The sequence below is a fragment of the Furipterus horrens genome, unplaced genomic scaffold, assembly GCF_987537825.1.
Source record: "Furipterus horrens unplaced genomic scaffold, mFurHor1.1.pri manual_scaffold_10, whole genome shotgun sequence".
Classification (NCBI taxonomy): domain Eukaryota; kingdom Metazoa; phylum Chordata; class Mammalia; order Chiroptera; family Furipteridae; genus Furipterus; species Furipterus horrens.
Window position 1 is genome coordinate 51,991,229 of NW_028327180.1, and position 24,947 is coordinate 52,016,175.

General features: G+C 40.1%; 1 protein-coding gene across 4 annotated transcripts in view; it reads right to left on the reverse strand.

Moving 5' to 3' along the window:
- The window catches only part of ENTPD4 (ectonucleoside triphosphate diphosphohydrolase 4), a 48,274-nt gene that overhangs the window by 17,326 nt on the left and 6,001 nt on the right, over positions 1 to 24,947 (reverse strand). For all 4 annotated transcript variants that reach the window (XM_090290152.1, XM_090290151.1, XM_090290150.1 and 1 more), the window contains exons 2-6: positions 15,188 to 15,286; positions 13,028 to 13,225; positions 12,331 to 12,536; positions 8,433 to 8,583; positions 7,592 to 7,695 (exon numbers count right to left, since the gene is read on the reverse strand). In XM_090290152.1, the coding sequence (XP_090146278.1) occupies positions 7,592 to 7,695; positions 8,433 to 8,583; positions 12,331 to 12,536; positions 13,028 to 13,225; positions 15,188 to 15,195 (667 nt within the window). In that variant the 5' untranslated portion in view covers positions 15,196 to 15,286. The remainder of the gene's footprint in view (positions 1 to 7,591; positions 7,696 to 8,432; positions 8,584 to 12,330; positions 12,537 to 13,027; positions 13,226 to 15,187; positions 15,287 to 24,947) is intronic.

Below are 24,947 nucleotides of genomic sequence, written 5' to 3' on the forward strand. Positions count from 1 at the left end.
ATCAAGGTAATGCTGGCTTCATAGAGTGAGTTTTGGAGTGTTCCCTCTACCTTGATATTTTGTAAGAGTGTATTGAGGATTGCTGTTAATTCTTTAAATGTGTGCTAGAATTCTCCAGTGAAGACATCTGGTCCTAGAGCTTTGTGCTGAGAATGTTCTGATTACTGACGCAATCTCTTTACTCATTACTGGTTAAGTTGTCTTTTTCTTACTGATTCAATCCTGGTAGACTGCTTTCCAGAATTCTTTCCATTTCTTCAAGGTATGTAATTTGCTGACATATAACTGTTCACAGTAGTTTCTCTAGTTCCTTGAGGTGTAAAATTAGGTTATTTGAGGTCTTTCTAATTTCTTAATACATGTGTTTTACTGTTCTAAACTATCCCAGCAGAACTGCTTTTGCTGCATCCCACAATACCTGATAAGTTGTATTCTAAATTTTATTTGTTTCAAGATAATTTTTATTTCCCTTTTGGTTTCTTTGACTCATTGGTTTTTTAGAAGTGTTGTTTAGTTCCCACATATTTGTAGATTTTCTCACTTTCCTCTTGTGGCTGGTTTTTTTATTTTATATCATTGTGGTGAGAAAAGATAGTTGGTATGGTTTCATTCTTCTTAAAATTTGCTAAAATTCATGTAATCTATCCTAGAGAATGTTCCATGTGCACCAAAGAATATTCAACTGCTGTTAGCTGGAATGTTCTGTAGATGTCTGGTAAGTCAATTTGTTCTAATACGTAGTTCAAGTCCAAAGTTTTCTTGTTGATCTTCTGTCTGGACAATCTATGCACACACAGCTGATAGTGGGTATTGAAATCCCCTACTATTATTATATTGCAATCTATTTCTCCCTTAAGATCAGCTAATATTTGCTTACTATACAAGGTCTGTCCAGAAGGTATCCAACCATGTAACATGAAAAATAGACATTTATTGAAGAATATACAAGATACAAGAAACATTGTACATAGAACAATGACACCTCAGTCCCCTTCAAAGTAGGCACCTTGGACCTTACACAGTTCTCCCAACTGCCATCAGCTGCCCCATTGTAGTTTCTTGAATCTCATCAACGGTCTGAAATCTCTTCTCTTACAAAGGTGATTTTAGTTTTGGAAAAAGCCAGAAGTCACAGGGCACCAAATCTGGGCTCTAGGAGTTGCTGAGACACCTGGTTGATTAGATGTCTCACCAAAAATCTCTACACGAGACATGATGCATGCGCAGGTGTGTTGTAGTGATGAAGCTGCCAATCACCAGTTGCCCATAGCTGTGATCTTCTGAATTATCTAAACAGTTTCTGTGGAGGAATGTTCAAGCTTAATGTAAAATTTGATGCAGATTCATTGCTCTAGTCACTCATTTTGAATGTGAGGGCCACAAAGTACACATGCTTACTCAACAGGAGCTACCATCCCCACTGACAAGTACAGTGAGGTTGTCATTGTTCACAAATGCGCACTCTCTAGTCCATTCTCCTTGGCTGCCAGGTTTCATCAATGTCATGCAAACAGTTTTTGTTATATAAACAATGGCTTGACTTTTTTCTGGACAGGTCTTGTATTGGTGTTTGGGTGTTGGGAGCATATGTATTTATGCCATAGCTTCTTGATGTATTGACCCACTTATCACCATATAATGACCTTCTTAGTCTCTTCTTACCCTTTCTGTCTTGAAGTCTACTTTGTCGAAGTATGGTTACACCCACCTTCTTTTGGTTTGTTTGCTGGGAACACCATATTCCATCCTTTCACTTTGAGCCTATGAATGTCTTTAGAGGTGAAACCAGTCTCCTATAGGCAGCATATAGTTGGGTCTTGTTTATTTTTTCATCCATCTAGTCACTCTGTGTCTCTTGATTAGTGAGTCAAAACCACTTTCTTGTGACTACTGACATGTAAGGATTTATTACTGCCATTTTTATCTTTTTCTTCTAGTTATTTTGTCTCTCTATTGTTTCTTTTTTTTTTAAATACAGTATATTTTATTGATTATGCTGTTACAGTTGTACCATTTTTCCCTTTGCCCCCCTCTTCCCTGTACCCTCCGTCCCTCCAGCAATCTGTCCCCCTTAGTTTATGTCCATGGGTCAGGCATGTAAGTTCTTTGGCTTCACCCTTTCCTATACTTTTTTTTTTTTTAATTAATTTTTTAACAAGATTATTTTATTTATCTGTTTTTAGAGAGAGGGGAAAGGAGAGAGGGAGAGAAACATCAATGTGCAGTTGCCTCTCATGTGCCCCCAACTGGGGATCTGGCGTGCAACCTAGTCATGTGCCCTGACTGGGAATCGAACCAGCGATACTTGGTTCACAGGCTGACGCTCAATCCACTGAGCCACAGCAGCCTGGGCTCCTATACTATTCTTAATATCCCCATCGATTTTGTTCCTACTAATTATGCTTCTTAATCCCTGCACTATTTCCCTCATTCTCCCCCTTCCCCCTCCCAGCTGATAACCCTCCAAATGCTCCCCATACCTATGACTCTGATCTTGTTCTGGTTGTTTGCTTAGTTTGTTTTCATTTTTTAGATTCAGTTGTTGATAGTTTGAGTTTGTTGCCTTTTTAATGTTCACAGTTTTTATCTTTTTCTTAAACAAATCCCTTTAATATTTCATGTAATTATGGCTTGGTGATGATGAATTCTTTTAGCTTTACCTTGTCTGAGCCCCTCTTACCAGTCTCGATGGATGCAGTTTCTTTAATTCTGTAGTTGTAAGACTTCCATTCAATTCGATTTTTGATGGTTCTGGCTGAGAGTTGTTCTATATTTTAGTAATTATGATGTGGTTGTGCCAAGAGGTGAGCCACATCTGCCTACACCGCCATCTTGACCGGATCTCCTCTCCATTGTTTCTTTATCCTTTTGCCTCTCCACCTTTGTAAATTAGTGGTTTTCCACGATGAGTTGTTCTGCCTCTTTTGGTTTTATGTCTCTGCTCTAGATTTTTGCTTTGTAGTTACCATAGGTTTTCATAAAATACCTCAATAACCCTTTTTTGTTGTTGTTGTTGACGGCAATTTATTTTCATTTGCCTATAAAGTTTCCATTCTTTTACCTTTCCCTTTCTATATTTTTTGTCACCAATTGTGTTTTTATGCTGTGATTGTTACCAAGTTGTAGTAGAGTAACTATAGTTATTTTTAATGCTTCCCTTTAACTTGTTTGATATGCTATTCTGAAAAGAGTTTTCTAACTCTATTTTTCTCCTTAATCAGAGTTTTGCGTACTTTTGTCTTTTCATTTCTGCTTGAAGAGCTCCATTCAACATTTCTTGTAAGGCAGGTCCTGTGGCTGGTGAACGCCCTCAGCTTTTGTATGTCTTGGAAAGCCTTCCTTTCTCTTTCATATCTGAAGGATAACTGTACTAGATGTAGTAATCTTAACGGGCAATTTTTCTCTCAGTACTTCAAATATTATGTCCTATACTCTTTTCTGGCCTATAAAGTTTCTGCTGAGAAATCTGTTGATAACCTAATGAGGGTCCCTTTGTAGGTTACTGTCACTTTTTTCCCCTGGATGCCTTTAAAATTCTTTATCATTGATTTCTGACAATGTCTTTTTGTGTTGAGATAATAGAGTGTTCTACTAGCTTTGTAGACGTGTAACTTCAGTTCCTTCCTCAGTTTGGGAAGTTCTTAGTTATCACTTATTTAAATACACTCTGCTCCTTTCTCCCTCTCTTCTGGTATACCCCTTCATCTTATGTTGGCTCTTCTAATGGAGTCTATAGTTCGCATAGGATTTCTTCACGTTTTAAAAATCTACTTCTCTCTCACCTTCCATCTGAAACATCTTTATATTCCTATCCATGAGCTCACTTATCCTCTCTTCCATCTGATATGCCTTATTTCCAGTGCTTTATTCATCTCACTTATTGAGTCCTTCAACTCCACAATTTGGTTCTTTTTTAGAGTTTCATTCTCTTTGGTAAAGTATTCCTTCTGTTAATTTTATTCCTGAGATCATTTCATTGCCTTTCTGAGTTTTCTTGTAGGTTGGTGAATTTCTTCATAATAGCTTTTTTGAATTATTTATCAGTTAAATAACAATAGTCCATGTCTTTCGGTTCAGTTACTAGAAGACTTGTTTTCATTTTGTGATACCATATTACTGTGATTTTTCAGTGTTTGATGAAAAGTGCCTCTGCTGCCTCATTTCAAGTAGCAAATACCTTTCTTATTTAGGTAAAGTTTGGTTTATTTTGATTCTAACAATTCAACAGGTCTGTAAGCAGGAGACTTTTATTTTCCAGAAGGTGGCACCACTGCACACGTTTTTGGTTTCGCTTACCAGAGCTGAGTAGGTTGGGAGCATGCTCATAAAAGTTGTTGGAGAGGGGAAGAAAGGGTGGCCCCAGAGCTGGGGGAAGTGTGCGCTTTGCACTTGGTGCTTTGGGTATGTCCACTGACCAGAGAAGGGTGTCCTCAAGTTGGGGCGGGGGGGGGTTGTCCCAGATGCCCATAGGGGGTCCTCTTGCAATAATTCTACGGCAGACAGCAGGTAATGCATTCCTTCAGTTCTCTACCAATTCTTCCCTTTCCTTTCCCTCCGTCACCAAGATGTCTTCTCAGAGACAGGAACAGGTTTCTCCAGCTGCAGCATGCGCATATAGGTAGACCCCCCCAATTCACCACATTCATCCTCCACCTCCTCTGCTAGAAAGGTCATGCTGGCCTGCTGCCACTCTACTCGCCTCCTCCATAGCCTCCTCTAAGGTTCAATCCACTCAATTCAGGTAAATAAATGAACAGATATCTCAGGTTCCCTGATGTGCTGTGCAGAGGTGTTTTGTTTGTTTTGTTTTTTTGGTTATGAATGTCTGATTATAAATCAAAGGAGAGAGAAAAAGAGAATGATGCTGCTATGATGATGACACCACCAAGACCTGTCCAATTTGGAATGTGCTTCCTATCCCTCTCTCAGAGCCCCACCAATACCATGCTCTGGTATGCTGTATTTATAACTACTCATTAGGCACAGCTCAAATGTCATTTTCTCCATGATGCTCTTAGCTAGAATAAAAAAAGGTGTCCCTCTTTCAAATTCCCATAAAACTTATCTTCCTTCAGTACCTAAAACTGTACCTCATAGTGGTTAACCATACATCACTTGGCATTACCTGAACTTCACCCAAGTTTGTATTCTCTACAGCATGTTTCACAGAGGATGTCTTTGCTACAATGATAGATGATTTTGAAATGTTTTTTTAGCTCTCCATTTCTACTAAGCTATTCCCCAAATATTACTGACTTGTCATTTAATTCTCAAAAGAATCATTTCTTTGAAAACAGAATTAATATTTTCTTAGTGTATCAAAGTCAAGAATAATTTCCCCTTCCTAGAGAGAAAAACAATAGAAGGCTCCAATAGCTCAGTACTTATCCTAATTCCAGAAAGCTGTATACCTTAGGCAAGGAGCACACAACTGTTCTATCACAATGGGTCCAAATTTGTTTCCCAAGTGCGGTGAAGACAAAATAAATTATATTTTTCATGGCTTAATGTTTGGATAATAAAGACCAGCCATGTAGAAAACTAATTTTGCCATTTAAAAATTATACTATTTCAGACTTCCGGCCAAGATGCAGGCGTAGACAGACATGCTGCGTCTCACTCCACAACTAAGAAGGAATACAACTACCTCAAAACCAGAAACAACCAGAAGTTCCAAAAAATCAAACTGCATGGAAGTCCAGCAAACAAGGATATAAAGAAGAAATACTCATCCAGACAGGTAGGAGAGGTGGAGCCAGGGCGGAGAGGATGCGGTGTGGTGGCAGCAGTGGCAGGCTGGCAGAAAGCGAAGTCACACGTTTTAAAAAGTAAGGAGGAACACCTGGGGAGTGTTCTCAGTGCCTCACCAGACCTTGAAGCTCATGGTCCCAGCACCAGGGAAAATCAAGCCTCCTTGCTTCTGACTGTGCAGACTAGTGGGGGTTGGGGTGAAGGCAGAAACTGCCAGTCTCTCAGCAGAGTCCACTTGTTTAAAGGGCCCTCACAATCCTAAAATGTCCGCAGACCTTTCCACTCTGGGAACGACGGCCAGGGTAACAGCTAGAGGGCAACAGTCTGGTGCGGAAGTGGGAGAGGTGCCTGGAAAAGGGGCAAGTGCTGGGCAGGCGGCATTGTTCCCTCTCGGACCCCTCCACCACACACAGCACCACAATGTGGTGAAACAGGTTGCCCTGTACTGATGAATCCCTAAGGCTCTGCCCCTTACAACGTAGCAGGAGCAGCAGCTCTACCTGGGACGTGGAAGCAAACGAACACAGGAGCCTGTCAGAATGAGGAGACAAAGAAGTATGGTCCAAAAGGGGGAATGGATCAAGGTTCCAGTGGGAGAACTAAGCGATGAGGAGATAGCCAACCTCACATATGAAGAGACAGACAACCTAAGAGACACAAAATTCAAAACACTGGTGATAAAGATGCTCACAGGCTTGACAGATATGCTTGAGTACGGCAAACACGTAAGGGAAGAAGTGAAGGCTGTGCTAAGTGAAATGAAGAAAAATCCACACAAAACCAATGGTGAAGGGAGGGAAACTGGGGTTCAAATCAATGATTTGGAATATAAGGAAGAAAAAAACAGTCAACCAGTGCAGAATGAGGGAGCAAGAATTGAAAAAAAATGAGGAAAACTTCCCAAATTTTGCGAAGGAGATGGACATACAGGTCCGGGAAGCACAGAGGGTCCTGGGCATGCTGGACCTAGAGGGGACCACACCAGGACGCATCATGATTGAGATGCCAAAGGTGAAAGATAAAGACAGAGTCCTGGGGGCAGCAAGAGAGAGGCAGAAAGTTGCCTATAGGGGTTGCCTATAGGACTCTCAGCTGATTTCTCAGAGGACACTTTGCAGGCAGGAAGGGACTGGCAAGCAGTATTAAATGCGATGAAAGGCAACCTGCAGCCAGGATTACTTTATCCAGCAAGGCTATCATTTGGAACGGAAGGGCAGATGAAGTGCTTCCCAGACAAGGTGAAGCTAAAGGAGTTCATCGTCACCAAGCCATTATTATATGCAATGTCAAAGGGACTTACTTAAGAAAAAGAAGATCAAAACTATGAACACTAAAATGGCAACTCACAACTATCAACAACTGAATCTAAAAAATAAAAACAAAATCCAACTAAGCAAACCAGAATAGGAACAGAATCATAGGTATGGGGATCATTTGGAGGGTTTTCAGCTGGGAGGGGGGATGGGGAGAAATGGGGAAATGGTGCAGGGATTAAGAAGCATAATTGGTTGGTACAAAATAGACAGGGGGAAGTTAAGAATAATATAGGAAATTGTGAAGCCAAAGAACTTATATGCACAACCCATGAACATGAACTAAGGGGGGTGGGATTGCTGGAGGGAAGGGGGGGTACTGGACAGAGGGGAACGAAGAGGAAAAAAATTGAACCACTGTAATAACATAATCAATAAAATATACTTAAAAAAATTATACTATTTCAAGGCTATGGTTTTCCAATTTTTAAGATATTAAGAGTAATTTAATAAAGTATACACAGGGGGAAATGGAGAATTTAAAGCAATAGTTTCCCAAATTTCAAGGTGAAGACCAATATACCAACCTTCTTGTTTTCCTGAAATTACTTCAGCATGAGAGTCAGAAAACAGAAAGTCAAAGTCCACAGGGATATCAGTCAGAAGGTCTTCCAGGATGGCTTTCTGCTGGCTGTAAGACAATCCAAAAATTTACATAGCAGAATATTACATACTGAATTTTTGTTTTAAAAGGAGAAAAAAAAAAACCCTGGATGCTGTGGCTCAGTGGATTGAATGTTGACCTGCGAGCCAAGTGTCGTTGGTTCGATTCCCAGTCAGGGCACATGACTAGGTTGCACATCAGGTCCCCAGTTGAGGGTGCGAGTGAGAGGCAACCACACAGTGATGTTTCGCTCCCTCTCTTTCTCCTTTCCCCTCTCTCTAAAAATAAATAAACAAACAAACAAATTATATAAAAAAATAAAAATAAAAAATAAAAGGAGAAAAAAAATACCCTACTCTGGGTCTGGTATATCCTATATGAAAATAAAAAAAAATTTAAACCAAAGCAATTCATTGAAAAGACTGTTTATTTTGGGAAGGAATTTTCAAGAGTTGTGTGAATTATAAAATTCCTAGATGTAAAACTATAAATCCTTAAACTAATAAAATAGAAAATCAGTTTTTTTAATGACAACTTTATAGTTTACTATTTACAATCATAAACAAATACATTAAAAGATGTTTGATGAGTTCTACCTAAGGGAATAGTACTGGTACTATTCCAAATTGAAAATAAGAATTTTCAATGTCTTCCTTTTGATGATGATGATGGAAGAAGAGGAAGAGGAGGGGGGAACAGGAGGGAAAGAAGGAGGAAAATAAACCACCACCAGCCTGGACTGCCCTCTGTGGATGGAGGATCACCTTTCAGGAAGAATTCTCATTCCAGCTGTGCAAAGAATGTAGAGAGGGGTCTCTTTGTGTTTTGCCCGTGGCACATGCTCTGCAGCAAAGTTCAAGAGCGGAGAAATGTAATCACTGACTTTCTCTGGAGAGGTAGCAAATTCTGAAATGCCTACAGAAAAAGGACACTTCTGTTAACAAGTATATATTTTAGCTGATAAGTTATACTTCCTTAACGTGGCTAATTTAAGAGCAATTCAAGCTATACAGCATACTCTCCTAGTTTTTTCCTATCTGCCTGGCAACACCTCTCAGTCTCTCTTCCTTAAATGATGGGACTTTGTTCAGTGCTATGCTCTCTTATTCTCACCATCAAATGTCACAGACCTCACTGAGCACCTATTATGTCTCAAGACACTTGGAGCTGATTACATACAAGCTCATCCCTGCCCCTGGGAAACGCTCCCATTTTCCTCAGGCAAGCTTACTCACTCCTGTGGTTGCCATCACCATCAATATGTCCTGGATTATCTTATCAGCAGCCACCCAGATTCTTCCCCAACCTGCAGATCAGTAGGTGGTAACTGTCCACTGGACAAGACCGTGTGCTTGTCCTCACAGTCCCCCACAACTCAACATATGCAAATCTGAACACAACATCCACTAGACACCTGCTCTTCCTGCCTGTTACCTACCTCAGTGACCACTCTCACTAGCCCTCCGGTGGCCCAAGCCAGTATCCTGAATAAAATCCCTCTCCCCACTCCAGCGTGTGTCCTGGGTTTCATCGACTGCCTCTCCTTGGTTCCTCTCACATTTTTTTCACTTCCTATCTCTTCTAAGTACCTCCACCCTCTGCCGGCCTATACATCCTACTCTCTAGTCTTGAAATTCCCTGACCATTCCCTATGCAAAAGGTGTCTTTTCTTGGCTTAAAACCCTTTTGGGGCTCCTCAATGCCCTCCAGATAAAGCTCAACTCTAGAATGGCATGGCCTGCCCTGCATACTCTGCTATCCTGTCTCTTCCCACATTCCTTCCATTTGGCTTCAACTATACTGAATAGAATCTGTAATGCATCATACTCTGGCTTTAGGGCTCCTACCTCCACGAGGAAGAGCCTTCTCTTTCACTGCCTCCCTACCCACTTCCCACCTCTTCCCATCTGGCTAACTACCCCTCATCCACAGAGCTGCTTCCTCTGTAGAGGAAAGTGCCCCCACAGAACCCTGAAGACGAGCTCTCCTTGCCTCCTGTGCTCACCTCTAGCTGCAGCACTCACCGCCTTGTCCAAATCACGTATTTCCTTGCTGGTCTCATTTCAACTGCAAGTTTCTCAAGGGCACAAACTGTGTCTTGTTCAAATGGATATTCTCAGCACTAACACAGGGCCTAAAAATAGCAGGTGCTCAGCAGATACTTGCTGCATGAGTACATAAGTGAATATTTCTAGTTGTTACTGAGCCTACAATATTAAAAATGAGGGGAATTTTAGAAGTCTAAAAATTCCTTATTTCACGGACTAGGAAACTGTGGACCCAGAAAGATTAAGTAATTTGTCAAAACAATCAGCAAAAAAACAGATTAAAAGCCAATCTTTTTTTGACTCTACATACAACACTGTTTCAATGGATATGAAGCCCAAACTACCCAGAATGTATTTAGGAAATTTCTAGACTGTTGCTATAATGCAACACACAAGAGACCATGCTTCAGGACCGAGACAAGCTATAAAAAGGTTCTTGAATTTCCACTTAAAGCACTCCTTATAGCATCAGAGAGAACGACCTTAAGCCTCAGTTTAATGAGCTTCTGGTGTCTACCCTGGGATGCTGTTGTAGCTGTCCCTTTGTTCGCAAAGGAAAACTCCAAGCTATGGAAGTTTTCACCTAATTCCATGAGAGCAGTTTAATCACTGATGGAACCTGGTATGGGAAGCCAGATGAAATGCAAAGAGCTTTATAGAGTTTTAGTTTTTAAAATCCTGGTGAATTTTTTATTTGATCAATATTACTTTAACCCTGAAAATGTTTCTATATTAGGGATACATAAAAATTCCATGGATGGGAAAATATGTAAAAATTAAGTCATTCACTAAGACTTTGAGAAAAATTATCTTTGTTAACGAAAATGTACTCTGGCCCTGGCCTGGTAGCTCATTTGGTTAGAGCATCATCCCCCTAAACCAAGGTTGTGGGTTTGATCCCTGGTCAGGGCACATACAAGAATCAACCAATGAATGCATCAATAAGTGGAAGAACAAACTGACGTCTCTCTCTCTCTTTTTCTAAAAATCAATCAATAAATAAAAAGAAAATGTACTCTGATATCAAAATAGTGCTTGTATAAGAGACTCACATTAAGTTCCTTCCCTTTATCCTGAAAAATGAAGTAGAGTATTTTAATTTTCTGAGCAATATGCTGGTGCGCAGCTGCCCAAACATCAGGGGGGCCTGAAGAAGGAAGTGGGGCCTGAATTACTCAATGAAGAATGAGTAGGACCCTAGGGATCCACAGTCTATGTGGTTAGAACTATTTTATGAGGATGGGTATTCTATCATTTCAAAACTTAAGTTCCTTTCCACTTGTTTTTGAAATAGGAGATAATTAAGTTATGATAATTATTTTTACCAATATTCTCTAATATTTTAAAAGATAAATTCCTTATTTTGATTTAATATTTTATTTTCTAAAACATTTGGCAAGATAAAATTAAAGTGCTATATCTCTAAGATGTATGGTTCACTGTTTTAAATTAGTCGTCGTCGTCGGCAGCCGTCCGTCTCGAGAGACGATGGTGTAGCTTCTTAAGAGTCTATCTGCACTGCCGAGAATGGCTATGCAGTCCAACTCGGGAGTGACACGGTATCTGTCTCCTCCCGTGTTGAATCGACATCTTGCGATGACGCTGGAGTGTCCTCTCCAGTGAAGCTGAAGCTACAGAGCCTGGGCAGGGTGATATGGAGGGTCTGCTGTTGCCCATGCAGCAGACCCCCCCTCTCCTCGCAGCTGAAGGGTCCAAGGGAAAGACGGAGTCAATACAGCTTGGCTTCAGGTGCGCCGCAGGAGTTGCCGGTGTTGACTGCAACGTCAAACCGCCTTAGGGACTCCGGCTCCGGATTTTCTTTCGGGGTTTACTCCCTTAGCCTTTCCCCTGAAGAGGTATGCCGCAAGGCAGCGGAGGTTTTTTGGAGTCAGAGTTTTCCTTCTCTGTTTAAATTAGTAATTATCAACTTATCAAGACATAAAATGCCTGTTTCAAGGTACTCCTGACACCTTCTATTTCTAATGCTCTTGACAGAAGGGTGCTGCCAATGGAAATGATGTAGATACAGAAAAAAGGTTGAAAACCACTAATTTAAATTGGGGACGGCACATCTCAATTTTTCTATAACACACTGACTTAGAAATTACGATAGCTTAAAAAACTGGACATAATGATATTAGATTTTCTAAGTTCTATGGTCATCCTTATTTTAAAAATCTAGATGATCAAAAATATATTGGGGCAGCAATTTTTAAAATGACAAATCTATACCAATGTATTGGAGCACAGATTTCCATGAAGTATCTGAAATTACCTTGTCATTAGGGATAGAGACCGATGGCTACCAAATAAGAAAGAAAAAAATCCCTCCATAATTAATGTCAACTAGCAAACATTTGAGTAGATGCCATGGATAAGGAACTATGGTAAATGCTGCAGAGACAAAGAAATGGTGTTTCGATAGTTTATTAAGGTGTTAGTCACCTTATGAAAGAAGGATAAAAAAGAGAAAAGGAAGTGAAAAAGTAAAACAAGGAGAACAACTGGGTGGCTGTGAGTGCTGAATTAGGGTGACAAATGTGGGGATGAAAGGAAAAAACGGGGAAGACATCACAGAGGCTGAAAGGACAGAACCTGGTTGTCATTTACATACCTGGTTTTATTTTCATAACCACTGGCTTTCGGTTTTTATCCCTCATTTGTCTGATATCCAACAGATCATGAGGATTGCCATTATGCCTGGGCCAGCAGTAGACAAACACTCGAGACCCGCTGCTACCACAGTCCACCACGACACCATAGTTCACATTGGGGTTATTGGTGTCTGTAGCTTCGATGTCAGTAACTCGTGCCAAGTATCTTGTTTAGAAAAACAAACATACTTTTGAGACAGAGACTATCATCCTAAACCTAACAGTCAGCACAATAAACAAATATCAGGTCAGTGATTTCTAAGCTGTGCAGCATTTTATAACCGTCAAATGATTAAAGAGTCAAAAGAAAACAAAACAAGCGACAGTGATAAAGATAATCTAAATCAGATATACATTCATCATTCCTTTAAAGACATTCAGATTCTGAAAAGCAAAACTACTTCCAAACTATCCACATTAACTGAAAAATCAGCTTAAGAGATATCACAGAAGAAGCTTATGTTAAATCTTCTTATGATGTAGATTTGGTGGTTAATGATTAAACATTTTCACACAGTTTAACTTTTCATGCTGTATTCAGCACAGTATCTGTTTCCTACAGCCACAGGCTCCTTAAATTCCACCTAATCCCAAACTCTTGAAGCCATGAAATGAAGATATGGCATCCCATCTAGAAAATAAATGTTTTTCTCTTACCTTTGAAACTTCTTGTCTCTGGACAGTCGCCCATATTTATTTCGGATTATGACAACAGAAAAGTATAAAAGTGAAACAGCAGCAGCCAGAATACTAATAACAACAATTTGGCGTAAATTGGTATTCAAAATTCGAGGACATCCCACTGGAGAGATGCTAAAATGCCAGGAAGCAGGAAAAAGACAGGAGATGCCAATCCTGAAATTTCAAAAACCAGACTTTAAAGCAATCGGCTCCAAACTTTACCTAAACTAATCTAAAAGCAAGACATTCATTTTGAGCTATTTCTACAGTCCCTCCACAAGGTATCTATATACCAGCATCATCCATGTTGCTATTTTGCTACGTAACTCATTACTGTCGTGCATTGCATAATGATGTTTCAGTCAGCAACGAGCTGCATATATGACAGTGGTTCCAAACCATTATAATGAAGCGGAAAATTTCCAATACCTAATGACATCATAGTGCAACAACACTTTACTCACATGTTTGTGGTGATGGTGGTATAAACAAACCTACTGCACTGCCAGTCATATAAGTGAAGCACATACAATTAGGTACAGTACACAATACATGATGATAATAGATTACTATGTTATTGATTTAAGTATTTACTATACTGTATTTTTTATCATTACTTTATTTTTTAAAGACTTTTTATTTTTAGAGAGAGGGGAGTGAGAAAGACAGGGAGAGAAACACTGATGTTTAGAGAGAAACATCGATCTGTTGCCTCTCGCATGTGCCCCAACTGGGGACAGAATCCGCAACCCAGGTATGTGCCCTGATCGAGAATCGAACCAGCAACTTTTTGCTTTGCAGTACAATGCCCAACTGAGCCACAATGGTCAGGGCTTTATCGTTACTTTAGAGTACACTCTTTCTACTTATATAAAAAAGTATTCCGTGATATGAAGACAGGAGCCTCATACATTTCATGTCTACTGCATCCCTTGATTGCATTGTTTTTTCTTGTGCTTGATTCAATCTCATGGTTTTATATAATAGCATGCTGTACAGGCTTGTAGCCCAGGAGCAATAGGATATAACCTATAACCTCGGTGTGTAGCAGACTATACCATCCAGGAGATGTGTAAGTGCACTCTGTGATGTTTGCACAACAACGAAACTGCCTAACAACGCATATCTCACATCACATCCTCCTCGTTAAGCAGCACACGAATGTATTATAAAATGAAATGGATGAGAATTAAGCCCTTCTGTGTTTTTCCCCTTTCTCGATAGAATTATGAAGATTTTTATTTGTTGCTTTATTGTATTATTTATTTTTATAGCTTACAGGATAAGTTCAATAAAATACATATATAAATCTGTAATAAAATGAGGTTTAAGGATGATGAAACCAAGACAATTTAGTACATAGGAATGCATGTAATCAGGTAGGCCTTAAAAGGTGGCTGAGCACGCTCATGGCCAATACATTGCCTATTAAATTAGAAACATATAAATAGCTTAGAAGGAGTACAGTTTTCTTAACTCTGAATTCAAAGGCAAATTTCTCTGATGATCACGTGAGAAAACAGTATTTTTAACAACATCCTCATAACAAAGTCAATAAATGAGTTATGTATGTTTGTGTTTTTAGACATATTCCTGAGTACTTTTGCAAATAAACACTTTTCTTCTCAGTTTCTGTCAGGAGGCTTAAAAAAAACTTGCTAACTTCAGGATAAATTTTATTGTTTTACAGTTAATTTCTACACTCTTCCCTTTCAAGAATGCTGCATGGACTCACAGGAGGTGGAGGTATCCTATTACTCCAATGGAATTTTCCATCTGTAATTTCTAGTCTTCATGTGGGTTCTTAGGCCAGTCCATGGAGTTTATCAATCCTCCCCCACACCTCTGAGGCTTAGAGACAGTAATCCTGTGCCAAATGCAACCCCTTGTGGATTCCAACACACATGCCCTTTATAATAAACTACATTAACACCTGGAGAACCCACCTAGCTTTATCACGTTCTTTCTGGGACAGTTGCCCCATGGGGCCCTGAAAGAACAAAGGTATAAAATAGAAGTGTAGCACAACTTTGAACGCTTTTCACTTGGGATGTAGATTTTCTCCCCCTCAAAACCTGTTTCAGTGGCACAAAAATCATAGGTTTTCCAGCACAGTGATTAGGCACCATTACTCACCTTCCCATGCTGATGGGTCAGAGGTTAAGCAATGTGCTGGGCATCAGTCCTCATCCACCATTACAGAAACAATGGGGTCCTCCCAGAGTCAGAACCCTCCTGTTCCAGGAAGTAAGAAAAATCACAAAGATGGCATAATCCAAGAAACACCTATGTTCTTGATCAACTGTATGTTTTAAATCCAACCACACATTATCTGGTACATGAAAATCCTTGTACTGATGCCGGTAAGAATGGTCTATTTTGAGCATGTAGCTTCTGCATTAGCAATGATCTAGCCTCTTATCTTTCTAGTCTTATCCCCTGACAAACAGATATGTAGCCTATGCTCCAGTCATATTAAACACAAGCTGCAAGTCACTGAAATGCCCTGCATTCCTCAAATGACTTCTCTGGGCCCCTCTGTTGGCGTTCCTATGTAATCCTCATGACACAAGTCAACCACAACTCCTCTGTGAGGACTTCCCTAATCCTTATCTCCCCAGAGTATCTGCTCATCACAGTAGCAGGCTGCAGTTTTGTACTTGTGGCTGGCTGATTTTCTCATCACATGGCAAGCCCCTCATTGGCAGGGACAGTCACTTACTCTGTTTCTTCAGTGACCAGTGATAAACAAGCATTATTTGTTGCACAGATGGCTGGGAATGGGAGGTACAAAGTTGAATCAGACATGGATCCAGCCCTTAAACTTATAATGCAGTAGAGGGGAAAATACACACACGCACAGACACACACACACACTCTCTCTCTCTCTCTCTCTCTCTCTCTCTCTCTCTCTCTCTATTAGTAAGGCCTACCTGACAAAGGTGAAAAATTCCTTTAATTAGTTCAGGTTTTAATATGGTGTCCACATTGTACCATAGACCCAAGACTTAGGACAAACAATATTTGTGATTTAAAGGTTTATGTAAAAATAAAAAAATAGGTCAATCACCTAGAAGTTTAAATGAATTTTAATGTGTTTTTATAAAGTAGCTACCTTTTATTATTTGAATATAGTGAATTACTACATTATACCTTTATTAGAATACCAATGGCTCAAAGATTTAAATATTAAAAATATCCATTAATATGTAAGATGAAAATGTAATGATCTTGGAATATATAATGCTTTTCTACAATGATGTCACTGTCTCAAACCATAAATGAAATATACCTACACATGAGTTAAAGACTTTGGAATGTTTAAAAATAAAAACCCCTTCCCAAAAACACAAGGCTTGGGGAAATTACTTGGAACATACGCGACAAAAGGTAAATATCCCTTACGTATAAAAAGTTCATATCATAAATACGTAAAAGAAACACTGGAACAAGTGAGCAAGGATAATTAGCAAGTAGTGTAATAAGAAATACAAATGGCTGATAAAATAACTTCATTAGTATTTAGAGAAATATAAATAAAAACAATACTTTACCACTATCAGATTGGTAGAGACTGAAGTCTGCTGATACTTTGCTAACAAAGAGGGGAGGGGATGTCATGAATACTGCTGGGGAATACCTAAATAGTGCTAACCTTCTGGGGGCATATTGGTAATGATACCGAGCAAGGTAAAGCTTGTTCTCATAGCACCTTGGTGTATGACCTTAATAAGTGTTTGAGCAATACAGGTCTCTATTTATAATATTCCAACTTTGGGTGGGCTGGGAGCACTTCAGCTTGGAGCCCTGTTCTCCCACACGACTCAGCAGTTCCCTTGCTCCCCAAAAGGCTATAAACCAAAACCAACCCCAATAGTTCCCCATTCCTTAACTGTTAGTTCTCTCCTTTAGGATCTGGGGTACACTGTCTTCACCTCTATATAATAGTCCAGGAAAGCATGTGCTATGTTACACTGGATCATGGTGAAGTCCAGGAAGGGCACAGGTCCTAAGAGTGTCCTCTCTATTTGTCCCAAGTTCCAAGAGTACAGATCAAGTCCAGGTCTGCAAGGCGGAGTCCTTGGTGGCTTCAGAGTCAGCTAGAGCAGACACAATCAAAGCAGCAGCATGCCTGCTTTAGTAGCTGAGGGCGCATGACAGAATTCTGACTACAAACTACATAGCTACCTCTTTTCACATGGCTGCTACAACCTGCTGTTCCATCATGGTCCTCTTACACACCCCTTCCATAGTGCTTTTTCTCATGGTGGATGGGGAGCCATTCATCCTTTCAAACAGCATGGCCCCTTCTACATCCTTTCAAAATGCACAGCCTCTCTTCCATGGCTCCCCCTTATTTTAAATGCTAACCAAGAGCACCATACTTCACTGTTATGGAAAGTATATTAAGCTACATCATCCACCCTTTTCTGGGCCTTTACCCAGGCAGCAGCACAGCTATTATCTAGCTATCAGCTTGCCATAGATATGCGAAGCACCCGAGGATCAGAAGATGGTGGATGAGTGAGGAGAGGCTGCCCTTGCTTGCTCCTGAGACTGGTCTGTGGTTTCAGCTAAATGCGACAGAGCATCTCAGTTAGCATCTGGAAACTGGCAGCAGTTGAACCTTGACGCTGCTGGCAGCGGAGGCCGCTTCTGAGTGACCTGTCTGCTGAGATTCACGTTGGAGACATGGGAGAGACGCGAGTTCTGGTTGCCTTGGCTCCCGGGACAGCGACAGGCAGAGCACAAAGTTTTTTTAATGCCCCTGGTTCTCCCCTGAGAGCAGTCGGAGGTGGAGATCCAGGCTGGGCTGGCTGGCAGAGCCAGGAGTTGGCCAGGTAGCGTCTGGCTCTGGGAGGCTGGGAGCAGCGTTCTTTTTTGTGTTTTTGGCGTATTGTTTTTTTTTTTTTGCGGAGAGGAAAGGCTAGGGGTGGGGCGATATACTCGAGGAACGCACGTACAGGAGCCCCGCCCCCGCCCCGGCAGGAGCACCTGCTGGGCACAGGGGACGCCCCAGCCCACCCACCCACTGAAGCAGGGGAATGTCACCGGCCCACGCGCCCCCATGCCAGCATGGGGGAACGCCCTCGGTCCACCCTCCAGCACAGGGAAACGCCCTGGTCAGCGCGCCAGCCCACCAGGCCCGAGGTAACGCCTCCGCCTGCCCACCAGCATAGGGGACCGCCCCTGGCCCGCCCGCCAGCACAGCCCTCACACCAGCCCGCTGCCCCTGCCAACCTGCTGGCTGGTGGGGAAAAAGTATGCTTGCCACGCTCGACCTGGGCTGCAGCCGAAAAAGGGTGAAGTGAACTAGAGGAGCTTTAGAAAACTTTGGGCACTGGTTCTGGAGAAAGAGCTGGGGGAGTAGCAGACCAGACCCCAGGGCAGACTCAACCCCAGTACTATGGGAGAAATCACATAAGCAGATTACTCTCCTCTAAGAGGCATCAGGCAGAGGCAACTCAACAACTGTCTGAAGTGGGCAGAGTGACTCTCAGTCAGCTAATTTAAGGGAATTTAAGGGAAGGACCCACCAAAGAGCAACACAACAAACAAAACCACAATACTACTAGAGAGTCCAAATAAAAGACATAAAGGGCATCCCAAGAGCATCAAGTTAAGGAGATCAAGGAGTCTGTACCACTGAATCACACAGGATTCCTACCACAGGTCACACCACAAAGGCAGAAAACAAAAGCAGATCTAAGAAGGAGAAACAAACAAGAACAGACACCTATAATGGGGAGAAGAACAACACCCCACCAAAAGGAAAGGAAGAATTCCCAGAAGGAGGGATAGATGAAACAGAGGCACGCAAACTATCAGACATGGAATTCAAAACAATGGTAATGAAGAAGCTCAATGAACTCAACAAACTCAAAGAAAACTACAAAGAACTCCAGGAAAGATACAAAGAACTGACTGAGAATTAAACCAGCATGAAAAAGGACATAGAAGCTATCAATAAGAACCAGGAAGAAATGAAGAACACAATTTCTTAACTGAAGAATGCAGTAGAAGCAATCAAAAGCAGGCTAAATGAAGCAAAGGATCGGATCAGTGAGCTAGAGGACAACGTAGAAACAAATTCCCAGACAATGCAACAAAATGAAAAAAGATTAAAAAAGAATGAAGAGGGTTTAAGAGAACTGCAGGACAACATAAAATGCAATAATATCCATATCACAGGGATACCAGAAGGAGAAGAAGAGGAGGCAAAGGATAGAAAACGAGACAGAAAATTTTCCTAACTTGAGAGAAAAAGTCATGCAAGTCCAGGAAGCACAGAGGTTTTCAATGAAGATGAAAAAAGGCCCACTTCAAGGCACATCATAATTAAAATGGCAACATTCAAAGACAAAGAGAGAATCCTAAAAGCAGCAAGAGAAAAACAGCAAATAGCATACAAGGGAGCTCCGATAAGGCTATCAGCTAATTTCTCAACAGAACATTACAAGTCAGAAGGGAATGGCAAAAAATATTTCAAGCGATGAAAAACAAAGGCCTACAACCAAGAATATTCTACCCAGCAAGGCTCTCTTTTAAAATGGAAGGTGAAATAAGGAGTTTCTCAGACAAAGGAAGACTAAAAGAATACATCTCCACCAAACTAGCACTGCAAAAGATGCTAAAGGAAATGCTTTAAGAAAAAGAAGAAAGAGGGGGAGAAAAACACAGGTACAAAGGGAAATGAATAGATACCTGTCAATAATAACCTTAAATGTAAATGGATTAAATGCTCCAATCAAAAGACACAGGGAAGCAGAATGGGTACAAAAACATGACCCACATATATGCTGTATACAAGAATACACCTCAAAACAAAAGATCTACAGACTGAAAGTGAAGGGATGGAAAAAAGTATTCCAAGCACATGGACATGAAAAAAAAGCTGGGTTAGCAATACTTAGACAAAACAGATTTCACAGCAAAGGACATAAAAAGAGACAAAGAAGGGCATTTCATAATACTTAAGGGAACAATCCATCAAGAAGATATAACCCTGTAAACATATATACACCCAACATAGGAGCATCCAAATATGTAAGGAAAATCCTGAAAGGCTACAACAAGGATATCAACAGCAACACACTCATAGTAGGGGACTTTAACACTCCACTGTCAACAATGGACAGATCTTCGAAGCAAGGAAACACCAAGGATATTGAGGCATTGAATAACACTCTAGATCAAATGGACTTAGTTGATATACATAGAACTTTTCACCCCCAAGAAGCAAAATATACATTCTTTTCAAGTGCACATGGAACATTTTCAAAGATAGACCACACAGTAGGACAAATCGAAGAAAACTGAAATTAAATCAAGCATCTTCTCACATCACAATACCTTGAAACTGGAAATCAACCTCAAAGAAAAAATTCAAAGACATTCAAACTCATGGAGAATGAATAACATGCTACTAAATAATAAATGGGTTAACAATGACCTCAAGAAAGAAACCATAAAGTTTCTGGAAACAAATGATAATGAATACACAACCCAAAACCTATGGGACACAGCAAAAGCAGTCCTGAGAGGAAAGTTCATAGCAATACAGGCCTACCTGAAAAGGATAGAAGAATCTCAAGTAAAAAATCTAACGCTACAGCTACAAGAACTAGAGGAACAACAACAAAGTCCAGAGTAGAAGGAAAGAAATAATCAAGATTAGAGCAGAATTAAATGACATAAGACTAAACAAACAATTCAAAAAATCAATAAAACTAGGAGGTGGTTCTTTGAAAAGATAAACAAAATTGACAAGCCTTTAGCCAGGCTCATCAAGAAAAGGAGAAACGACCCAAATAAACAAAAGTCAGAAATGAAAGAGGAGAAATCACAACCGATATCACAGAAATACAAACGATTATAAGAAATTACTACAAACAACTGTATGGCAAGAAACATGACAACCTACATGAAACGGACAAATTTCTATAAACATATAATCTTCCAGAAGTGAACCAAGAAAAAGAAGAAAGCGTGATAGACCGATAACAGAGAGTGAAATTGAAGCAGTAATCAAAAAACTTCCGGCACACAAAAGCCCTGGACCAGATGGCTTCACAGGCGAATTTTACAAAACATTTAGGGAAGAACTAACTCCTACCCTTCTCAAACTATTCCAAAAAATCCAAGAAAAGGGAAGACTCCCAAACTCTTTCTATGAAGCCAGTATTACTCTAATTCCAAAACCAAGTCAAAACACAACAAAGAAAGAAAACTGCAGGCTAATATTGCTGATGAACACAAATGCTAAACTTCTCAACAAAATATTGGCAAACTGGATCCAGCAACACATGAAAAAGATCATACACCACGATCAAGTGGGATTCATCCCAGGGATGCAAGGATAATTTAATATTCACAAATCAATAAATGTAATACACCACATAAACAAATGAAAGTTAAAAATCACATGATCATATCAACAGATGCTGAAAAAGCATTTGATAAAGTACAACATCCATTTATGATGAAAACACTCAGCAAAATGGGAATAGAGGGAACGTACCCCAACAAAATAAAGGCCATAAGAGAAACCTGAAGCCAACATCATACTCAATGGGCAAAAACTAAAAGCATTCCCCCTGAGATCAGGAACAAGACAAGGATGTCCACTCTCTCCACTCCTATTCAACATCATCTTGGAAGTCCTAGCCATAGCAATCAGACAAGAAAAAGAAATAAAAGGCATCCAAATTGGAAAAGAGGAAGTAAAACTGTCATTATTTGCAGATGACATGATAGTACATAGAAACCCCTACAGACTCCACTAAAAAGCTACTTGACATAATAAGTGAATTTGCCAAAATAGCAGGGTACAAAGTCAATATTCAGAAATTAAAGGCATTCCTGTACCCCAACAATAAAATATCAGAGATAGAAACTAGAAAAAAATATCCATTTACTACAGCAACAAGAAAAATAAAGTACCTAGGAATAAACTTAACCAAAGAGATAAAAGACCTGTACTCAGAAAGCACTGAAGAAAGAAATTAAGAAAGATACAAATAAATGGAAGCATGTACTATGTTCATGGATGAGAAGAATCAATATCATTAAAATGTCCATACCACCCAAAGCAATTTATAGATTCAATGCAATCCCTATTAAAATACCAGTGACATATTTCACAGACCTAGAACAAATACTTCAAAAATTTATGTGGAACCAAAAAAGAACCCGAATAGCCACAGCAATCTTGAGACAGAAGAACACAGTAGGAGGAATCACAGAACCTGACATCAAACTATACTACAAGGCCACTGTAATCAAAACAGTCTGGTACTGGCATAAGAACAGATATATAGATCAATGGAACAGAATAGAGAGCCTAGAAACAAACCCAGGCCTATATGGTCAACTAATATTTGACAAAGGGGGAAGGAGCATAAAATGGAATGAGAAGAGCATCTTCAACAAATGGTGCTGGGAGAACTGGACAGGGACGTGCAAAAAAATGAAACTAGACCACCAACTTACACCATACACTAGAATAAACTCAAGATGGATCAAAGACTTAAATGCAAGCTGTGACACCATAAAAGCCCTAGAGGAAAATATAGGCAGGAAAATTTCAGATATCCCATGTAGCAATATTTTTACTGATATATTTCCTAAGGCAAGGGAAATAAAGGAAAGAATAAAAAACGGGACTACATCAAACTAAAGAGTTTCTGCCCAGCAAAAGAAAACATCAGCAAGATGAAAAGGGAACCAACCATATGGGAAAACATATTTGCCAATGATACCTCAGACAAAGGGTTGATCTTCAGAATATATAAAGAACTTATACATCTCAACACCAAGAAGACAGGCAACCCAATTAAAAAATGGGCAAAGGACCTGAACTAACACATCTCCAAGGAGGACATACAGAGGGTCCACAGACATATGAAAGAATGCTCAACATCACTAGCCATCAGAGAGATGCAAATAAAAACCACTATGAGATACCACTTTACACCAGTCGGAATGTCCATCATCAACAAATCAATAAACAAGTGCGGGCGAGGATGTGGAGAAAAAGGAACCCTAGTGCACCACTGGTGGGAATGCAGACTGGTGCGGCCACTATGGAAAACAGTATGGAATTTCCTCAAAAAACTAAAAATGGAACTGCCCTTTGAACCAGTGATTCCATTGCTAGGATTATACCCAAAGAAACCTGAAAGCCCAATTCAAAAGAACTTATGAACCTATGTTCATAGCAGTGCTATTTACAATAGCCAAGTGCTGGAAACAGCCTAAGTGCCCATCTGTAGATGAGTGGATCAAAAAACTGTGGTACATTTACACAATGGAATACTATGTAGCAGAAAGGAAGAAGGAACTCTTACCATTTGTGATAACATGGATGAACTAAGAGAATAATGCTTAGTGAAATAAGCCAGGGAATGAAAGAAAAATACTATATGATTTCACTTGATACAGGAAACTAATGAACAACACAAACAAACGAGCAAAACTGAACCAGAGGCATTTAAACAAGGAGCAGACTAACAGTTACCAGAGGGAAGGCGGGGAGGGAGAGAAGGGGGGTAAGTAGGGGAAGGGTTTAATAAAGGAACTAGTATGAATAACCCATGGACATGTACAATAAGGTGGGGACTGAATGTGGGAGAAGGGGTGGGCTAGGTGGGGGGGGCAATGGGGAAAAAATGGGACAACTGTAATAGAAAAGCTATAAATAAATCAAAAATTAAAAAAAAAAAAAAGCTGTATTATCTTCTTCCCCATCCCCAAAACCATAGGCTGTAAGGACTTTGGGTAGGGACCCCAAATATGACAATTTTTAACATGCCTACCCTCTATATTAAACCTATCGCACTTCCATAAATTGAACCTTAGAAAATAACAGGATAAAACTAAAATATGTATGAAGATGTTCGTAATAGTATTGTGTATAATAACAAAACATTGTTTCTAAACTAATGTGTATTACAGGGGATGGGTTAAATTAAACATGGTCCGTTTATGCAATAGGATACAATGTGACTACTAAAGGTGATCATGTAGATATTTACTGACATAGAAAGATGTCCATGATATATTAAGTGAAAAAATTATACCGTGCCTAAGAGTAGGGCAAAATGGAAGGACAGAAGCCAAAATGTTAATAGTGGTTAGTTATTTCTGAGTAATGAAATAATAGATCATCTTCATTTTCTTCCCTAGGCTTGCCTATATTTCTTAAAGGGCATATATTAATTTTATCATCAGAAGAAAAAACAGAACTATTTTTAAAAAGCTACCTTTGACTGATATCTTCAGTTTCTAGCATCAAATCCTCCTCTTGACAGGTTAGTCTAGCTTAAAAACTCTTCATGACATAGGAATTCTGATCTGAACATTTTTTTGTGATAGTTGAACTAAAAAATTTTTTTAAATGTTTTATTTAATAGCCTAAAGTCAAGGTCCTTGGGGGAAGAAAGGCCTTTAATGATTTAATGATGAGTACTATGCAGTTTGGAGAAATTATTTACTCATAAGTGGGTCCCACATTTTTATTGTTTTCATTTGCATCAAACTGGACCTGCTTTCCTGAGGGACTACCCAGAAGGTACCCTGGCTGGTTTGGCTCAGTGGATTGAGCGTCGGCCTGAGAGCTAAGTGTCGCTGGTTCGATCTTCCAGTCAGGGCACATCAGAGAAGGAAAACTCTGACTCCAAAAAACCTCCGCTGCCTTGCGGCATACCTCTTCAGGGGAAAGGCTAAGGGAGTAAACCCCGACAGAAAATCCGGAGCCGGAGTCCCTAAGGCGGTTTGACGTTGTAGTCAACACCGGCAACTCCTGCGGCGCACCTGAAGCCAAGCTGTATTGACTCCGTCTTTCCCTTGGACCCTTCAGCTGCGAAGAGAGGGGGGGTCTGCTGCATGGGCAACA